This window comes from Tubulanus polymorphus, chromosome 2 (assembly GCF_964204645.1).
Source record: "Tubulanus polymorphus chromosome 2, tnTubPoly1.2, whole genome shotgun sequence".
Classification (NCBI taxonomy): domain Eukaryota; kingdom Metazoa; phylum Nemertea; class Palaeonemertea; order Tubulaniformes; family Tubulanidae; genus Tubulanus; species Tubulanus polymorphus.
The window spans coordinates 28,067,264-28,087,078 of NC_134026.1; the positions used below are offsets into that span (position 1 = coordinate 28,067,264).

At 36.4% G+C, this 19,815-nt stretch overlaps 2 protein-coding genes across 4 annotated transcripts; one reads left to right on the top strand and one right to left on the bottom strand.

Moving 5' to 3' along the window:
* The first annotated feature begins 1,005 nt into the window (after positions 1-1,005).
* On the top strand, positions 1,006-10,955 carry LOC141900080 (leucine zipper putative tumor suppressor 2 homolog). Of its 2 annotated transcripts, none has more exons than XM_074786809.1 (3): positions 1,006-1,060; positions 3,043-3,739; positions 8,262-10,955. In XM_074786809.1, exons 2-3 carry the CDS (start codon positions 3,074-3,076, stop codon positions 9,528-9,530), a joined length of 1,935 nt encoding a protein of 644 aa, XP_074642910.1. In that variant the 5' UTR covers positions 1,006-1,060; positions 3,043-3,073; the 3' UTR covers positions 9,531-10,955. The 2 variants fall into 2 exon arrangements, with proteins under 2 accessions (XP_074642910.1, XP_074642909.1); XM_074786808.1 differs by lacking the exon at positions 1,006-1,060 and adding an exon at positions 2,412-2,488.
* A 312-nt stretch (positions 10,956-11,267) lies between these two features.
* Positions 11,268-19,666, bottom strand: LOC141898332 (transcription elongation regulator 1-like). 2 transcript variants are annotated; one of them, XM_074784181.1, is made up of 22 exons: positions 19,508-19,666; positions 19,234-19,370; positions 19,038-19,132; positions 18,817-18,963; positions 18,588-18,738; positions 18,115-18,225; positions 17,731-17,879; positions 17,495-17,645; positions 17,191-17,411; positions 17,010-17,107; positions 16,737-16,921; positions 16,597-16,654; positions 16,372-16,522; positions 16,079-16,287; positions 15,712-15,862; positions 13,121-13,294; positions 12,851-13,036; positions 12,447-12,626; positions 12,280-12,363; positions 12,094-12,194; positions 11,956-12,016; positions 11,268-11,867 (listed from the first exon to the last, which is right to left on the bottom strand). In XM_074784181.1, the coding sequence occupies exons 1-22, from the start codon at positions 19,525-19,527 to the stop codon at positions 11,733-11,735; spliced, it is 2,955 nt and encodes a 984-aa protein (XP_074640282.1). In that variant the 5' UTR covers positions 19,528-19,666; the 3' UTR covers positions 11,268-11,732. The 2 variants fall into 2 exon arrangements, with proteins under 2 accessions (XP_074640282.1, XP_074640281.1); XM_074784180.1 differs by having other exon boundaries at positions 12,851-13,039.
* Positions 19,667-19,815: the final 149 nt, after the last annotated feature.

Here is a 19,815-nt window from a genome sequence, read left to right on the forward strand (position 1 = left end):
CAATTGTTGCAGCCAACACACACAATCTAAAATGAGAAATGATTCCTGACAAACAAAACGTTTGAATTGACGAAAAGAATTTAATTACTAGAAGTATATAAATCTGTCAAAATCCATGCGTTTTATGTAATATAAGTATATACCTCAAAATGAAATTCTCCATATTTCTAGAGAACGGTCCACTTCTAAACGTGCTCAGTGAAGTTACATTGATAGGCCTATATGTACGCCAAATACACTGACCGTTCGTGTAGGCTTATCTCGACATGTTAACGGGACCCATTTTACGACGATTGGTTATCAGTGGACTTCGTTTCTTAGGTGTATATCTAACGGTGGTCATTTTCCCGCTATCTTTATTTGATAATCGGGTCATGATTTCACTAACGTTAGTTTTGAAAAAACAGTCTTCGAGTTTTCTCGGCCGTTCATTCAGGGAAACACTTTTAGCTATTCGAATGTTAAATCATTTTAAATAAACAACATAAACATTCAAAGTTCATTTCTTTTCCGTTCTCAATGCAGTGATCACAGCTATTATGAATTATAGATTCGAATCATCTGGCGCACTACTCGCATGCCTCACTACTAACAACTCTCCATTAATAACTAGGATTTTAATTAAGATGATTTTATTTACACTCCAACCAGGACTAATATACAATATTTACAATCAAGTGAAATATAGTTATTTATTTATTCATTTATCTATTTATTTATCTATTTTACACTCAAACCCATTACAGGTGTTAGAGGGACAATATAACTTTTACCCTCAAGTGCTGCCCCTAAAGATATCGTTGACGGTGGATAGGTGAACTAATATGTTACTCGTCAGCCGCAGTATGATCTGAAACTTGCACTCGGGACCAACGTTATTTCCGCGACCGTGATTTGGTGATACCATGAAATAAACCGCATTTTATGCTTACCCTCATTCAGTGCTTCCATCTATTGAGTAAGCCTGTAACTGATGTACTTCGCGAAAAGTTTGCTAAAATAAATCGCCGGCTGTGTTTATTGTTTTAAATACGAATTAACTGAGCCAGTAATACCTGTCGTAAGTAAATTATTTAATTATCGTAAATCTGCTCGATTCGAAGATAATGTGCATGCAATTTGCGAACACTTAATTGATTGGATAAATTAGAAATTCTTTAGTTAGTAAGCCAGTGACCAGTGTGAAAGTGTCGAGAAACACAAATCGTGCAAATCGGTTTGATTTACTTTTATTGGTGTTTTAAGCTATGAAGTGTTGAATGAAATTATCATTGTTCATAGGCCCTACCCATAGACGTCATGGTCACCTTGGTCATGGAAGTAAAAAAGGAGGCTAAAAAAGAAATGTTAAGTTAAATGTTGGTTTGCGAATTCAAGTTTTAGTCTGAATACAGTTTTTTCGTGCTCGATTTAATTACACCGGAGACTGGCTTTGATTATTTCAGCTACGTTAGACAGTAAACAATGATATAGCATAAAACTAGATGGATCCAACCAACTATTGCACCCAACCCCCTCCAAAGTCTTTAGGTTGATAATTTCAGTTTTCTTAGATCTTGTAGGTAAAGTAGGAATGACAATTCGTTTACGATTTGAAAGACATCCTGTGGTTTCATACATGACACCGTTTTAATGTAATCATTTCCAGGGGATAAAATTATGGTCTTTAATATTATGAAAAAGGAAGATAAAGAAGATATTTAACGGAACCACATGCTTTCATTCCATCACCTGCTCATGATGCGCCTCACTGTTCCTGAAAACAAAGCCAGCAATAAAACTGGTCGGCATATGGTGCATCACTGCTAGGACGTCACTTAGACCTCTTTGTACTAAAATTGATGTACAATTTACTTTCCTTTGTTAGTTTGATTACAGTAAAGTATTCAAATTTGTCCATGCATGTTTTCATAACTGAAGGATAGCAGCCTATTGATCGTACTTTAAAAAGGAATTTAGAAAACTGATATTTCTGCTGCTCTGCGAGTTTACGAATATGCTCATTTTGTATTGATAGCGCTCAAATATTTCCGAAGTGTGCACACATTGTTAAATACTAGTTTTTCATGCTATAAACGTTATATTACGATAATCATTGAAAGCTAGCTCGACCTCGGCCATTCTCATTTCTCTACAGACAATGGGTGACAGGAAATGTATTTTCATTGTATAACACACAAAAGGCTTGAACTACCTCTGAACTCAAATAGTGTGTAAATATAATTCCATTTTACAGAAGAAAGTCAGTTCACAGTCAAATAAACGAACGAATTTAGTTTTTTTCTGGGCTTGAATAGGCATATTTTGTTGTGAATCGCTCTTGTGTCTTGGTGGGAAGAAGTAATGCAAATTTTCTTATCTAATCTGTCAACATGTCTGTCTATGTCTGAGTGACATCATCGCAAATAATAAAATCATTGATAATGTTTAAAGGCAACCTGGGAATTTAGAGAAGGGTTTCATTACTATGTTCTCATTCGAATCATAGGTAATTACTGATTTTAATTAACATATAGATGTAAGAATGGGGTTTTATGTCTGGTTGATTACTACTTCTATTTGTTTTTATGTGAATTCGGAGCTTTGCCTGTGGTTATTTAAGTGACAGTAAATACCCAGCTAACGAAGTTTTACCAATTAATCCGGTTTAGAGATTAATATGAATGGCACTCTTTCATTGGTCTGTGACAAGTTCTCTATAATGCCATTACTGAATGTGCTTTTAAATGCATTCAACATGTCACGCACACATATTAATTTCTGTGAATGGTCTGACAGGGGGTACCACTTTCTCCCAGTTGGTTGAGGCGCTTTCATTTATTGTTTTCTATAGAAATGACATTAGGTGGGTGGCAAAGTGCTAAATTATATTTGCGGATGTTTCATTAATTAGGACTGGCAGACAGTTCATCAACTGCCTCCTGCGATTCTGTTCAAAGTACATCTGGTGAATTTATGCACGTGTTGTGATTTATGTCCTGCTATCTGTTACATAATATTCGATCATTTATGACATTAATTTGTTATCTCGATATTTTGTAGGTTTGATGGCGGCTTTGTCGGACTTTTAAAGATGGAGGATACAAACTGTAGCAGCGTTGATAATGCAGTAGTGCTTAGTAATGACATTCTTTTTACGGAAGATGAACCCGGTCAAACTGTCGAAACATCCTCTATATATTCTACGCCATCCGTTCATTCGAACTCTTCGCAAGAGGGAACTCACCGTTTTTCGAGGGATGGTAATTATTCGTCGCTGCAGCGTCGAGGCAGACGCGCTATTTATCAGAAACATCGCGATGATTCCGATTATGGTTTCGTCAATTGCGTAACTTCGAGAAACGGTTCGGTATCGGACGATTACGCGGCTATCCGTGATACGCACCGCGGTCCTCCACCTCCGGCACCGCCTCGACCTAAACCTCGTTCGAATTCCTACGCGGATCCTTATTACGCGCGACATCGAAAACTGAAAGCTACGAACGGAATATTCGAAGATAATTACACCTTACCAAATAAACCGATGTTCGCGTCGCGCAGAAATACATGGTCTCCACCAGCCATACAACGAGCTGATTTATCTATACCTCATTGTAGTAATGGAGAATATGCTGCGTTACGTAATTACAGTTCAAATTCGGACTCACATACGGGCGCAGCAGTATCGGACCGAGTTTATGAAATGCCTGATATCAAGGAACCGGCTAAGCTTCCGCCGCAGAGCGGTGTTCTAAACCAGGTAGGATATTTGTCGAGAAAAGCATTTGTTGTTTCTCTGTGAGAGGTAGGCTATATTGCAGAGTGTGAATTAGCTGAGGTTGAATGTCATTCCAAATGTATTATGAAATGTGAGTCAATATGCGCAGTATTTCTTTTCTTTATTAGTATTCGGTCAACAGATAGGAAACTATGTGACACAGGTCAAAATTTCCCCCAATTTGTCAAAAACATTGCAGAATGGATCAAAGGCTAGATTCTTGAACCGGAAGTTTTATCAGTTACAGTTATTGTGAAATTTATTTGATCTAAGACATCAAAGGATTAGTAACGCAACCTTTCTTTATTGCGTGTCTAGTGACCCAGTAGATGTCGCTACAGTGTCATAATTCTAGTTTGACAAATTCCCACCAGATGGTGTCAATGTGCTTGAAAAGGCTAGTACTAGAAAAAAAAAAGGCTAGTACTAGAGGGTAGTTAGGAAACTGATTAAATGGTCAATCCAGTTGAAGCTTTAGTGTTTCTCTAAGGGGCGGTTGTCGTGTGTTACTTCAAATAGATAATAATTCTACAATCAAATTTATGTTGAATACTTTCAGTTGTCTACAAAGTACAGTAAAAATGAACAATCACTTGAGCTCTTCAACTTCAACTCTACGATCATGTTTCTGAAAGTATAACATACTATAACTGCTTGTCATATTTTTCCTTTCCCGAGGGGATTTTTTTATGAGTCATCAGCCACAACAAAGATAAAAATTCCTTTGTAGAATGTATGTGATAACCCTGTGATATTGCAGCTTCAGGCAATCGGATGTATTTCCTGCTGGAGCTGTGTGTAGTTAATAAAATCAAATCTTAGTGCGTTTATCAGTATATTTCTTAGTATTTACAGTTGATAACTTCTCTAGCTTTCAATTGACATTAGTTGGATATTTTCATTAAGCCGATACCCAGATATCATATTTTAGCTACATAAATAACACTGTGACTAGCGCTATAGTTTGAGAAAAGTAAATAACAGGTTAGTTGAAAGGTCTGAGTCAAGACTGATCAGTACATGTGTCTAGTCTCTGATAGGAATAATGGAATGGAGATTCACTTGTAGCTGTAGTGTCGGAACTCAAACTACTTTTGCCGATACTTTCCAAATTTTGTTATCTCATGGCTTAAAATCTCAACGCGATTTACAGGTGAGCTTGATTATAATAAATACTTTACAATCCAATCTAAAATGTGAGCGTCTCTGTGAAATGGATTGCATTTCATTGTTGACTATTTCTTTATCTTCTCCTATGAAAAAGTACAATATTTATGTTTGTATAGTGAATGCCTACGGCAGTTGTTCTGTCCCCTATATGACAATGAATATCTTTGGGAAGAACAAATGGCTGCTTAATTTATTGATGATTTAAAGCAAGAAGAACAAGTTCATATTCAGGTTCTATTATGTGATATACATGAATGATCCATTAAAAAACATCTAGTAATATATTGATAACCATTTATAATCCAGTAACTGTAGTTTTCAGTTTGGATTTGTCTGTGAAAGGGGTATTATATGCGTTTAAAACTGTAAAACTTTCAAGGGAATATTAGATACATAATGCTATGAAAAAGTTGAACTGTTTGTTCTTTTATGGATATTGAGCATGCATTGTCTTTGACAAACAATATTAAGTACGAACATAAAACTGTGATAAACTATTTAGTTTAATAGCTAGGCTATAAGAACAAGTGACCCAGCTCAACTGATAGCTGATGATGACTTCATTGCTGTATTGATTATTATCGATCAATATTGTTCGATATTATGGATTGAATGTTATTACGCAGGATTAGTTTATTATACGCGGATTTACCGCATATTTTTATATCATAATCATCTGATTTCGAGGGATATTTGTTTGGTAGGAGATAGTGTTGTATCTCTATAAGAGAAGGAATAATGCACCCCCTCGGATGAATATTAAATATTACCAGTGTGAAGTGTTTATAATGTAAACCTATAATTCAATGCGACTCAACTGCACATTTCGTAGCAGCTGGTAGCTGATTCTATGTATGGTAGACTAGTTAGTGTCATTGTTCGTACACCCGGGAATGAAAATAGAATGGCAACGTTAAAACGCTCTGAGAGTAAATTCTATCATTTCTTGTGGCTTAGGATTGAATATTGTCTGATGGATAAATGGAGTTATTCGCGTTTAATTAGGCGGTCGGCAACAAAGTGTATGTGAGTGCAGTCAGAAGCTGTCGTGTACAGGTTTCATAGTAGTCAGTCAGTGTTCACTATATATGGAATAAACGAATTTAGTCTCCCGGTTAAAGGTGATATATCACAATAGATCGTCGTCGGTGGATATTTAGAATTGGAGTAAATCCAAGACGGGTATTTGCACTAAATTCAAACAATACTATGGTCTAGTATGATCGGATTAAATCGTGAATGTAGGATATTTTTACGGAGGAACTGAGCAGTACTAAACTTGTATACAAAACGATTATGGCATCTTTCTACCTCATTAGTCATCGCTGAATTCTATCACTGGAATGCACTGTTAAGTATTCGAGTGACCTTAACGCGGTAATAATAATGGAAATTCAGCCATTTCGATTGATAAAATCTTCGACTATGTTCGCGGTGACGAAGTCTCGTAGCCAACCGAATTTGTTGGATCAAAAAATGTATGTACAACATATAGGAGGTTCGTCATTGGATTTGTGTTCTTTGAAACGTCATTCTCATCTGGTAAGATTGCTCGAAATCTTTTATTTTCTATTTAAATGATTTAATGTGATGATTTAATGAGATCGGAAATGATAGGTATGATAATGCTAGAAGTTGAATATTAAACATCTGTATTATCTGTTATGGGAAATTTATCATCTGGAGATGTGAGCATTGTTTAAGATTTAAACACATTTCTTCCATAGAATGAATTGTTTACAAGACCATTAGGAGGTTTGAATTGAATTGCAGAACCAGTTTTCTCTTAGTTTTGAGATAATAATAGCTTGTTATTCTTACTTTTGAAGCTTTTGTCCTAAGTTGAAAGTGCATTCGTGCAAATATCTTGTTTTGTATATAAGTAATACGTGGTCAGTCGTTGGATGTACAGTGCAATATAAGTCTGATAGATTTCTATTTCATTTCTATTTGATCCATAGACCTGTGAATGATAAACGAGTTAAATGAATAGATGGATGATATTTGACTATTAGTGATAATCATCATTCTGTATCAGTATTAAGAGCCCTCATGATTATGAACAATCGAGGGATTTATGAATTATGCAGTATCTGCCGGGCACATCACTGTGTTCAGTCAATATGCTATACAATACAAATTCCACAATGTATAAGAAAAAAAGGTCCAAAAGGTTTCCTTGGGCTACAACTAAATGATGAAATAAACAGTACGATTCAGATTTCATAATTTTGCTGTTACTTAAGTATTCCTGAATATAACTGTTAGAATATAGGCCTCCCGGGGGTAGTCGAAATTTTGGGGGGAAAAAAACGATAGCTCGAGGAAATATTTCGAACTGTTTTTCTTTCATGTGGCATTTTATCGTAGATTGTTGAAACATAGACAATTTTTCATCAAGATTAATGTATGGTTCGTGATAATCCGTATTGACTTGTTGGTCGGAATATTTTGTGGATATTTGGTTCATCTATTGTTTATCAACTGGAAATTTCATATCAAGCCTCTATGCATTATACAGTATGTAGGCTACACTAGAACTCTTTTAGCATTGCGTGTTGTTAGTTTTTATCACAGCTTGAAAGATAGAATTTCTCCTCGATATAATGGCTGATCGCGCCTTTCTTTTCTAAAACAAAGTGTTCAGTTTCATAAAGAGAACAATTATTTTAAGATTGGCGGCTAAAACAACTGCTGGTTTTGATAACATACATTTTCTATTATGCGATGAATTTAAATTCCTAGTTATTTCCTGAATATCAACTAACACTACTAGAATTCGATAAAGATTGATAATTTTGATGATGAGTCACGGGCTTTGCTGGTTTCTTGGAAATATTACCTCATAACTATTGACCCTACAATACTAATAAGCAGATCAATTAGATACCATTGTATCCATGGAAAGCACACTAAAGTACTTATGACATGAAAGTGTTTATTTTTCCTCTCAGTCATGGTAGACAGATTCCACTGAAATTGAGTTTAGAACACCTGTAGAAAGACACATTGATTATTATATAATCACTGTTCAGGATTTAGTCACTGATTAAATATATATGAACTGAAGTCTTATTTGCATATGTTGAGTGAAACTATCAGTCGGATTTCATTTTGGATTATTTTAAGATTTGAAATCATACTTCACAGTCATTTATAGCATTGCATTACTGGCTCAGTGACGAGCATGTTTGATATATCTTTGCCTCAAATTGTCTTCACATCTCAGGTTTGTTGTAAACTGACTAGCTGATCGTTGTACAGGCAATACGTGTGTTGACGTATATTATCTATCATTGAAGATTAATATTTGTCTTAATCTTATATATTTCAGAGTCCTGACAAAGTTGTGCTGCGTCCTCTTGCCTTTAAGCCGGTTGTACCTCAAAAACTAAGTCCGCCGATTCAGCCTCGCCATGACCCTAGTCATAGTCTCAGCGATGAGGGATATAGTGATATACAAACTTCACCGGGTAATTCTGGTTACGGTCAGATAATGCGAAAATACAGCGGTACGCGCTGCTTACAGAAAAATGGAGAACATACCGTTTATGGTGCTATTAATAAAACGTACGTGGATCGTCCGAGATCTCAGTCTTCGTCGAGTCGATTGTCGTCGAACGCGATGATGACGCCGTCGCCGAGTGACAGCGGCGTCGGAGAAATCGAGGCTCTACTCAGAGATAAAGATGCTCAGATTAATCAGTTACGCGAAACGATGGATCAAAACGAACGCGTCATATTTCAGGTGCTCGAAGAAAAACAAATCGCGTGGGAACTAGAAATGGACGAACTTAAGCGCCAGTGTCAGGATAGGGTGAAATTCATCCAACAAAAGGCCAGTAAAGCGGAGCAGTCGTATATGCTTCAGGTCTACAAACTTCAACAAGAAAAGCTTAAGTTACAAGAAGATTCAGGTGAAGTTTCGAAAGAAAAAGACGCTTTCGATCGGAAGTGTAAAAGTTTAGAAACGGACTTAGCGGACAGTAAGTCCGAAGTCGATACGTTGAAATGGGAAATCCATCAGAAATCGGGCGAGATTTCTTTGTTAAAATCGCAAATCAAAGAAGCAAAAGAAGAAATCGTCGGAAAAGCTAGCGAAACGTTGTCGTGCAGAACTCAGGTTAAAGACCTCAGAGATATAATCAACGGTAAAAATGTCGATATAGCCGATATGGATAAAGAGTTGATGGATATTAAGCAAAAACTGAATGCGTCGGAGGATGAAATCGAACGGCTAAAAAGTAATAAAACGGAGAATAATTCGGTTTCGGACAAATTATCAGAGAACAGCGTATCGCAGACGATGCTTTCATTAGACTCAGGTGTAATCGAGGAAAACAAGGAACTACTAGACGCCACCGTGCTAAGACTTCGCGCCGAGTTGCTACAGCAACGGGAAGAATTCGAAACTGAACGCGAAATCTGGCTCGAAGAGAAAAATAAAGTGATATGCTACCAGAAACAATTACAGTTGAATTATGTGCAAATGTATCGGAAAAATAAAATGTTAGAAGCAGATATTGAGCAACTGACATTAGATCTGGAACGAAGAGATATGCAGTTATTAGACAATCCACCCGAAGAAGAATCAGCCTGCTGACAACTTTGTCAATATTTTGTGTGTAATTAATTGTCAACTTTTTTTCATATCAAGTCATCAACTGTGTTTGTGCTCTTACTTTCGATCCATGCAAAATAGACAATCAATCGAGTTAACCATCGTTGTTAAGTGTTAAGGGCAGATGTGGGGATCTTAAAACACTGCCGAAAAACATCTAGTGAAAAAGCGAGAAGCTACCATAAATTCTATGAAAAAATGTGCTGCCATTGTTTCCATCTGTTTATTTCTTGGGTGCCTGGTTTCTAATTCGTTCATCGTAAAATGAATAGCCATCTAGAATTGCAACGAAATTGAACCGACAAGTCATAATCATGGTGTCAATTTACTTAAACAAACATTTAATCCACTGCGCGTGGGCTGTCGCTTGTTTGATGGTTCATTTATTCTCGGTCATATTTTTTTGGAAAATAATGAATGAATTGATTTCAACTTCACAACTTGACATAATGATTAGGATTGGAATTTTATCAGAATGACTCAGTCTATAGCTCTGGTAAACATGGTCTTTATGAATTGTAAGCTATATATTTCACTTGTGGAAGTGACACTATTCATATTGTGTAAACATAATTTAATCGAAGCCTAACACAATCGGTTTGACCCTTAAAATCTGACTGGTTTTTTAAAAAGAATCGTTCATATGCTTTAATAATGCCATGTCAGGAAATAGAATGAACTTTGAGATAACATTGATTAGTATTAAGTTTCTTAGGAATGTATCATTTGAGCAATTAAAAACTTCAATCAAATTCATTGACTTATATATCCAGATATCAGTGTGATTTGTAATAACTCAGGGCAGTTTCCGATCTGTGAAACTAAAACGGTTGTTATCTATACTGAGTCATGTTGAAAATAAAGTTAATTATTCTGTGAATTTATGTAACATTCCGATCGGTAAGCCCCAACTTTTCATAACATACAACAGCTGTACTCTCTCTTCAGCCTGGATGGTTAGAAAAATATGGTTATATTTCTGTTTCTTTTGATTAATAACATATTTTTTGTTATGACATGTGCTACCGATTTTTGGAGAAGGAACTTACCGGTACTTTATGTAAATCAGTAATAGCCCCACATCTTGACTGATTTAAAGGTCAGATATAGGTACATGCATTATATATAAGTGATGAATCAGCCGTATTATTCCGACACATTCAATATGTAAAGATTCTGGATACGTAGCTTTAAATAAAGGATTTTTACCATACCGGTAAATTGATTTCCTATCGGCTATTGCACCTTTGTTGTTACAATATTATGCATATACCCAGTAGTGCATATCTAGTAGGTCAGCGATTTCCATTTGCATACATTTATTTCATTGCAACTGCATTACATTTGTTTGTAATTATGTGATGTAATATGAAAGCGTGTTTTGATACTCTGTTCTGCGCATTATTGAATGCTTGATTTTCAAGACAAATATATTTCAAAAATCAATTAAAATATCCATTGTTTGTTGTAGTCGCTTACTCTGTTTTGTCATGAGGACTTCAACCGCCACAAAATACCACTAAGTCCATACCAAGTGTTGAAATGTGCTTACTTCTGCTTAGTCCTACTACTGTACCACACTAGTGAAAAGGGCACTATAGAAATTGAACTATTATTATTCATAATGTCTCCAAGTTTCCTGTCATCTTACTGAAGTCCAATAACACCAAACCTATTCCTCAAAAATCCTCCATCAACTAACAAAAATCAAAGAATATATTAAAATTATCGTTTTATTGTTCCTACACAGATGATGGTACAAGTGAGTTGGCTGGTTATTCGATAAAGCTTTTATTTTCTGCATCTATGAACGATGATGAATCTAGTGCACAGCGAACACGAACTAAAACATACTTTATATGCATATAAATTAAAACCGTGGAATGACCTCACAAGACAGTACAGACAATGAACGATACAAAAAATCTATCAATTAGCTGATTTTCCACTACGTCTATATAAAAGCCACAGCATGACCATAACCTAAGCCAATGATTGGTTAAAATATGAAGACAAGATTGCAAGTGCTCGTCTAAGCTATCATTGATTCAAGAGTTCTAATCGTTTAATCAAGTTCGTAAATGTTATTCACATCTCATAGTTGAACTATATAGTTTTCATAAATGCAATTCATGCATGAATTTTTTTAAAAGTCACTACAGTAGTTGATGGCCGGGGATGATGTTATTTGCGTCTGCTCGGTTCAGTCGCTGTCGGCGGAGGTGGTACGCCTTTACGATCGAGATCTTCCATCCACGACATCAACATTTTCTTTCGTTCTTCTTCAACGCAATCGAGGATCAGATACCGACGATCGTTCTATGAAATGAGAAGAAATTCGTTCAATAATCATTCTATACGATCAGTCTAGCGTGAAGCTGTTCGTGCATTATGACAAAGCGCCCACCTGTAAAACTTTAATGATATCATTGTAATGTTGTTCATTTTCCTGGCACATTTTCAAAGACCTGGAAATAGAAAACGTTGAAGATGTTTACTTAAGACAGACAGAGAATTTAATGTCTGCAGAGAAACCGAAACTTACTTATACGTTATGAGTTTAGTCTCTTTTAAAAGTTCTCTGAAATCGCTCTTTCCTTGTAGATACTTTTCGTGTATGTAATCGTTGAATTCTCGTTCTCTTTTCTAGAAATAAATCGCGATAAAAAACTGTAATTAAACTTAGATTCATTTGGTTGCATAACGGAGGAATCGTTGAGTAAAATCTTACCCGATCACTCGACGAGAATTTACCATATCGCGGATCTTCTTTTATCAACTTTTTGACCTCTTTCCATGTCGACGTTAAATTTAACTTGAGAGAATAACAAATCACAATTTTTAAGCAGTAGAATAAGCCAAAAAATTTCTAAACAAATTAGCGGCAAAAGATTTTACCTCGGACGTTTCTTCTAATAACTTGTGAAACATTTCTTTATTTTTCTTGACCAAACATTCAACGTGTTCGTCGAACAGTTTTTCCTTTTCTTCGCGGTCCAATGAATCGACCAAGTCCCAACGATGGTCTTTACGAAGGGCCTTTCGCGTATCCCTCCATGAAGCATCGGCATTTCGTACCTGTACAATCAGTATACATATAAATAAATATACACAGGCTCACACGCAATATTTCAAATGGGAGGTTGTGTCAACAAGGGCAGCAGAACAGAAGGGAGCTCCAGAAAAATTTTGAAATTTAGGTGCTCTTAGTTGTGATCTCCTTTTGAGATACAGGCCTACCCGTTTGTAGCGGCAGGTTTTCTCATTTCAAAATTGATAAAACGAAATAGATTTTCACATACCATATCTGCTAGTAAAGCTTTGAAATGCTGGACAGCTTCATCTTTTTTGTGCTGTTCTCTTTCTTTATCACGTTCTCTCAAAGATGACGACAACGATCTTTGTACCTCTTTTTCTCTTTCGCGAATACTCGCTTCTATTCGCTCTTGTTTTTCTCTTTCTTTCTTATCTTCTTCATCTGACTCTTGCTGCTTCGATGAAAAACAATATGAGAATCACCACATTTAGAATTACCCGGTGATTTATGCAAGTGATTCAGTCTCTCTACATACCTTCGCTTCGTCGAGAGTTTTAATGTAATCTCTGAACCAATCCTCACGACGACCACTACTTTCAATAGCTTTGTATCGAGGATCAGAATCGACACGTTTTTTCGTCTCCGACCAACGTGAGTGTCTGTCCAGATCATCTAACTCCTTAAGCATCGATATGTAATCGGCCTTCAGCTGAAATGGTTGAAACGAAAAAACGCTCGATAATTTTTGGCATAAATACTAAAGAAAGAAATGCAGAAAAACCCTCAGTAGAGGTAGTGAGGGTTGCGACATTTGCTCAAGCATCCATTGATCGAAAGAAAAATCATAACAATTTCAACCGAACTGAAGGTTTTTCAACACTTCTCTCTTACAACATCAGCAATTATCCCTAGAATGATGTTCAACTTAAAAAAGCTGCAAAAAATTTCAATTTTAGTGCCACTGCTTTGTAGCATCGAGACCTGGTTCAAATGTCTCTACACTGAGATTAAGCATCAAGAAGAGATTTTGATTTGATTTTCACCAATTGAGCTCAGTTCTTAGTTGGGCGGCCACATAGCAGTGGGCTGAAAACAAGTTCATATATTCAAGGACAAGTTACAATTGAAACCTCACAATAAAGTATTTTATACAATTCATAGTGCATATTAAACTGAATAAAACATGTGTCATCATCATTGCAAGTCAGGGAATAAAGTCAATATCTAATTAGTATTAAGAATATACAGCGCCAAATATGATCTTCTTATATTGATCTTTCATTTTTTGCTACAGATGATGCCACACAGTCAAACGCCCTTTCCTCAAATAATATATTCTGTGAGAAAAGAGCAAGTACTAGATACTAACGCAGCTAGGAAGCTGCACCAAGGAATTTCAGATATTTCAAATGATGTACTTCGCACAGCTCTCTAACTAAATTAGATCTTCCTACAAAACAATGACATATTCTGGGATGATGTGACACACCCATTAACAATCTCACACACATCATCTAGTAAGATACTACTATTTAAACATACAGCTTTTGTCACAACTTGGTTAACATTTTACACAGCTTAACATTTCAACATTTAGATTTTCAAAAAGCATTATTTCATATTATTTCTTGCAAAAATTACTATTATCATTAAATTACTATTTGCAGTAAAATCGATATACTACAAGAATGAATTCACTCACTCACAACATGCAAATAAACCACATCATCCCAGAGATTATTAATGTTATCCCCTTTGTAGAATAAACTTCAGTACCTCAACAACTTACAAAATACGTGCTACCATGACTTTAAGTAAATAAGTGGCTTTGATCCCAAAATGCAACTGACTGTCATCTTTTTGTGGCAATTTATTCAGCCTCGGTAGTTATTTCTTGTTGCGTTCTTCTCCGAAAAGGGAATGACAACATGATATAAATTAGACTGCGTTAATCAGAGCAAAACCTATCATTCAATTTCACTTATCAGGACAACAAGAATTTTGATCATCGAGTTCTTTATGAGACTTTAAGTTATCAATTCTTATCCACCAAAATTATGTCGGCAGTGTGTTTGAGCATTAGTTTTGTGACACATTTATCTTAATATTGTAATTATCAGGTAATTTGTTCAGTAATCAGTCATTTAAGTGTTGCCTGCCATTCAATACAGCCATGTATAAAATATGCTGAAAGGGAGAAGCGAATTATTTCCTGAAACCAAAACATTAAAACATTCACATATCAGACAGATTTTTTAATAATATATACACGATATAGTAAATCTTTAACATTATCGATCGAGTACAGGGAATTTCCACCAACTTCATACATTCACTTGAGAGAAACAAAGTAGAAAATATACATCAACATCTACTCGAAAACCAAAGAACATTGAACTTCATGACAAATAGAATTTTGAAATACTGAATAGATATTTCTCAACAAGGGGTTTATGAAGTAGATTGAAAGAAAACAATTTATCAAAATCTAACTATTCAAATTTGTTCACGAATTAAACGTTCATTAAACCTGAAATAAATATATCATCATAATAGGCAAAAACAGAACAATCGAAAGCAAACATGGTAAGCCGAGTGTGCTTATTTATATATCATTATGAAGTGAAATACATATCATCAAAAGGGGTCAATATTGCATCAATCATTCACATTAAAAGATTAAATGCGGTTTGAACAAAAATTTAAGGTAAAACCTGCAAAGCATTAGTAAACCTTTCCCTAGGCAATTTCAACACAAATTGACAGTTTTAATAGCATGCTTATTACTAGAAGTAGAAACTATTTTTTTGTATCAAGAAATTTTCAAATAAGGAAAATCTATTTGTTGTGGTTGAATGTATTCGAAATTTTTTCTTAAGATAGTAAAGGCATGAAGAGGATTATGGAAAAAAAAACATGTTCAGAAGATAATAATTCATTCTTAATTTGAGTAACTTCATTGTATTTAAAACACTGATTACAGATATAAACAACAATCTTTTTAAAGAATCTATCACTGAGGCAATAGTCTTAATAGAGAAATCAAAATGACACCATAATTCTCTTCAGAAACCTTTACATGTACCAAAATATCACCTAGATATAAATCAATTTCACGCAACGTACCTTCTCTTTTTGATTGGCGCGTTCTTCTTTTTCACGACGACGAAGTTCCGAGCAGAAATCGCTGAACATCGATTCCCTCTCACGCATTTTATCGATGGCCTTGAAACGTTCATCTTTACCGTGTTTTGACGCAAAATCACTGAATGATGACCTGAAAATCATGATAATGATAAGTCACCAAATCACTCTATCGAAACAACTGCAAATATCTAACCTATGTTTATCTTAAATAGTTCGAGGGACTTCACCATTTTTTTTCAGTAACAGTGTATGTCTTAAAATGGCCTAGAAACTCTTGGACTGAACCATCTTTTTATAACCATAGATCCAGCCCATACGCAAGACATTTAGTCATTACTTAACTTACTTTCCATGAAGTTTAGCTTCCTCCATCAGCTGCTTGAACGCATCTCGCTTCTCGCGTAATTTATTCTTACGTTCACGTCGTTCTTCTTCAGCGCGTTCTTTCACGTACTGCTCGAACACCTGTTTACGTTCTTTAGAAGTGAGCAGAAGATACCGCGGATCGAATACAATCTTGTGCAGTTCTTTCTCCCACGTAGAGAATGCGGATACCTTGAAGACAAATACAATATCAACCATACATAGAATTTGAGTGCGGGTTGAGAAAAATTCGATTTTTGACTAGGAGATTCTTACCTCTTTCTCAGCGAGCATATCTCGAAACTGTTTCATTCTGATTTCAAGTGGAACTACTGCGCGTTCCCTGGCAGCTTTAACTTCAGCTTCGATAGCTGCCTCTTTACCTGCATCGATCAACTTCACTTTCTCATTAGCTTCTTCTTCAATTCTATAACGAATTTCTGTACCTTCAGTACCTCATTGTTTATTTATTTGAGAGAAAGATTATAGTATTTGACTCACTTTTTCTTTTTAATCGCTCTTTGTTCTGTTTCCTCTTCGTCCTTTCTTTTATTCGATGCTAGAGTGAACAGAAGTCGAAGAATAAGATTTTCTTCAAAATGAGTCACAACATATCTTTAGCATTGTGAAAAGATACTTACAACTAGATGAAGAAGTGGCTGGGCTGCTAGACGTGTTTTGCGGAGGCGGATTTGCATCCGGTGCCGCTTCTAACATTTTCTGAACGTCAGCTCGACCAGCAAGATCTTCAGGCGTTTCCCAAACAGATGTACGTTGACTCGGATTATAAAAGAACACGCGCCCATCCCCGGTCCAAACAACACACCTGCAAAGTTAATTCATGAGCGTTTCTTCAGTAAGATTTGGAAAAGAGGATTTCAAATGTGGCACGTTTTCAAAGGCTATGAACTCACCAAGGAGTTCCTGATACGGGACTACTTGATACAGGCTTAGCGCGTTCTGCAGCTTTCTGTTCTTCTGTCAATTCTACTTCTTTCTCTTCTTCCTTCACCTGAATTACAGATATTCTATAGCAATCTCCATTTCATTAAAATTCAATTCTCTTAAGAACTGTTACAATATATGATTTAAAACCTCTTCCACTTTTTCTTCTTGAATCGGTAGGTCCTCTTCCATAGGTTCATGATGGTTCATCGATGAATGAGATCCATTGACGACCGTCTCATTCTGTATGACTTGTTCTTGAGAATTTGCAGCTGTGTTGTTAGCAGCCGCTGCCGCCGCGGCTGCAGCAGCAGCAGCTGCAGCAGTTGCCTGCTGTATTTGTAATTGCTGATGGTATGTGGTCATTGTGTCTATAATTAAATGATTAAACTGCTAAATATCTATCGGGTAGTTGCTTAAAAAGCGCAATTTGAGGCGACTAGTTTAAGCTTACCATCCCATTTGACAAGAATTTCAGGTTTGTCCCAGGTCGTAATCTGCGTTTTAACATTATAATAATAAGGTCGACCCTCTGGGGTTTTATATTCAAACCAGTCAGCTGCCTCTGGGGGTTTCTGCGGAGGCTTTAATTCTGGTATCTTTGACTACAAAAAGAAATGATCATGAAAGTGAGATAATGTTTAAATATTTACCTGAATTCACTGTCCGTTATATTAGATGAATTATTACCTCATTTGCAGCTGAAGGATCTGATGTTTTCTCTTCTGAATCTTTGTCATCTTCATTCTGTTTACCCTGTGCTACATTCGGTGGAGGCATATTTGGATTATAACCCGGGGGCATCATACCAGGATTAAACCCTGGAGGGGGATACATGCCTATAGAATGAAATTTTTGTTAAAACCCTGAAAACATTTTAGCATTTCAACGTCCTGAAAAAGAACGACTCACCACTGATATACTACTAAGATGATCAAAGCTTAAGGATTAATAAATCCTTGGCCTGACCACTCCTTTGAGATAAACTGTGCTATACAAAAGAACATTCATAGCAGAACATTGAAGGTTTGTATTTACCGCGACCAGTTGTGTGAAACTGGTTGAGTTTTTTACCTGGAGGTGGATATCCCGGGTAGCCGAATGGAGGCGGTTGTAAAGATCCGATACCGGGAGGTTTTGGTTCGCCTTCGTCAGTTGTCTCTCCATCACTAGACGATGCTTGACCTAGAAAATAAATTTAAAAAATATGAACACGGTTCGTTACTTTTATTTTCCATATCTTTTCCAGGGTCAAATATCCAAAATGTTTCTAAATGAGGAATTCACTAAGGAGACTTGAAAGTTTATGAAAATCAATACTAGGCCAACAGAACAACCACAACCATAAATTGTCCAGATAACAATTCTAAAATTCCATTGATTTTTCCCAGTTTCTGACACATAACTTGAAAATTTCATTAATTTTCAATCCTTGAGAAAGCCATTACTAATTTCTATCAATTTTCCAGGATTTTCAAGAATGGTGGACCCCGTACAAAATGAGCACTACCCATCGCTATAAGACTGAATCTCAATTGAATACACACCTTGTGTACTCTGGCTGGCAGCTGTGGTAGGTCCAGCTGAAGCTGCTAGTCCACTAGATGCCATCTTTTCAACTTCATCTTGTGATATAACTTTCGCATTTTCTGGTTTCGTCCAAGCTGATTCACGGGTTTTGGCATTATAATAATATACCTGAAATAATTAGAAATGCATTAACAACTTATTTTCTGAGTTCACTAATCTAATATCAACAAATATAACGAAACTAACTTTTCCTTCAGCTGTTTTATTTTCAACCCACAATTCTTGTCCTGGTTCCAGTTGAATCGAAGGTCCGCCTGATGGTTGGTGATATCCTGGAGGTGGCACAGCAAAGTTTGGCGGGGGCATTCCTGGTGGAGGCATCATTGGTGGCCGCTAAAAATAGAAGTCATAAAGTTATGAATTCGGAAATTGAATTATTGAATACATGAAAAGCGCCAGAACTTTACCATGCCAGGTGGCCCCATTCCGGGGGGCATCATTCCGGGTGGCGGCATTCCAGGAGGGGGCATACCCGGTGGAGGCATTCCAGGTGGGGGCATACCTAAAAATATTTGTGAAATTATAGCATTTTAGATAACTTTCATTTCATAAGTGAGAAAATTAGGTGAAGACATCAGATTTGTGTCGCTTGAAGCAGCATACCATATCTAGGTGGTGGGCCTCTCATTCCGGGAGGTGGTGGACCTCTCATTCCTGGTGGTGGTGGACCTCTCATTCCTGGTGGGGGTGGTCTACCTCGAAAACCTCTAGGACCACGAGGGCCAAATGGTGGAGGACCCCTACAAAAAGTAACACAGTTTATCCAGACCTCATTATGATAATACAAATTCACATATAAACGCCATCTAGTGATAAAAATTAGAACTGTTAATCAGTGAGGGAAGACAAAAAAAGCTAGGGAATGCAAGCCATGTACCTCGGACCCCTTGGTCCCATCCCTCTTGGTCCACCGAATCTTTGTGGTGGAGGACCTCGGAAACCGTCAAAACCATCGGTTCTGCCTGGTGGCCCAGTAAATTCCGGGAATTCAGGGTATTCTGGATAGGTTTCGTCGCCACTATCTTGATCGGGTTCATCAGCCATTTTGGATAAGCGTTCATCCGGTATTCACGGATTGGGACAGCGGATTCCGAAAACCGCATGGGCAAATGTCATTTCGAACGTGTATTTTCAAAGATTCACAAACTTTTGTTCATGATTTAATCTCCATTTTATTAGAATTAT

Coding starts and splice junctions, on each gene's coding strand:
- LOC141900080 (XM_074786809.1), top strand. CDS start 3,074: ATGGAGGATACAAACTGTAGCAGCGTTGATAATGCAGTAGTGCTTAGT. Junction 3,740..8,261: donor AGAGCGGTGTTCTAAACCAG/GTAGGATATTTG, acceptor TATATATTTCAG/AGTCCTGACAAAGTTGTGCT.
- LOC141898332 (XM_074784180.1), bottom strand. CDS start 19,527: ATGGGACCAAGGGGTCCGAG. Junction 17,412..17,494: donor AATTCTTGTCAAATGGGATG/GTAAGCTTAAAC, acceptor ATTTAATTATAG/ACACAATGACCACATACCAT. Junction 13,040..13,120: donor AAACTCTCGACGAAGCGAAG/GTATGTAGAGAG, acceptor TTTTCATCGAAG/CAGCAAGAGTCAGATGAAGA.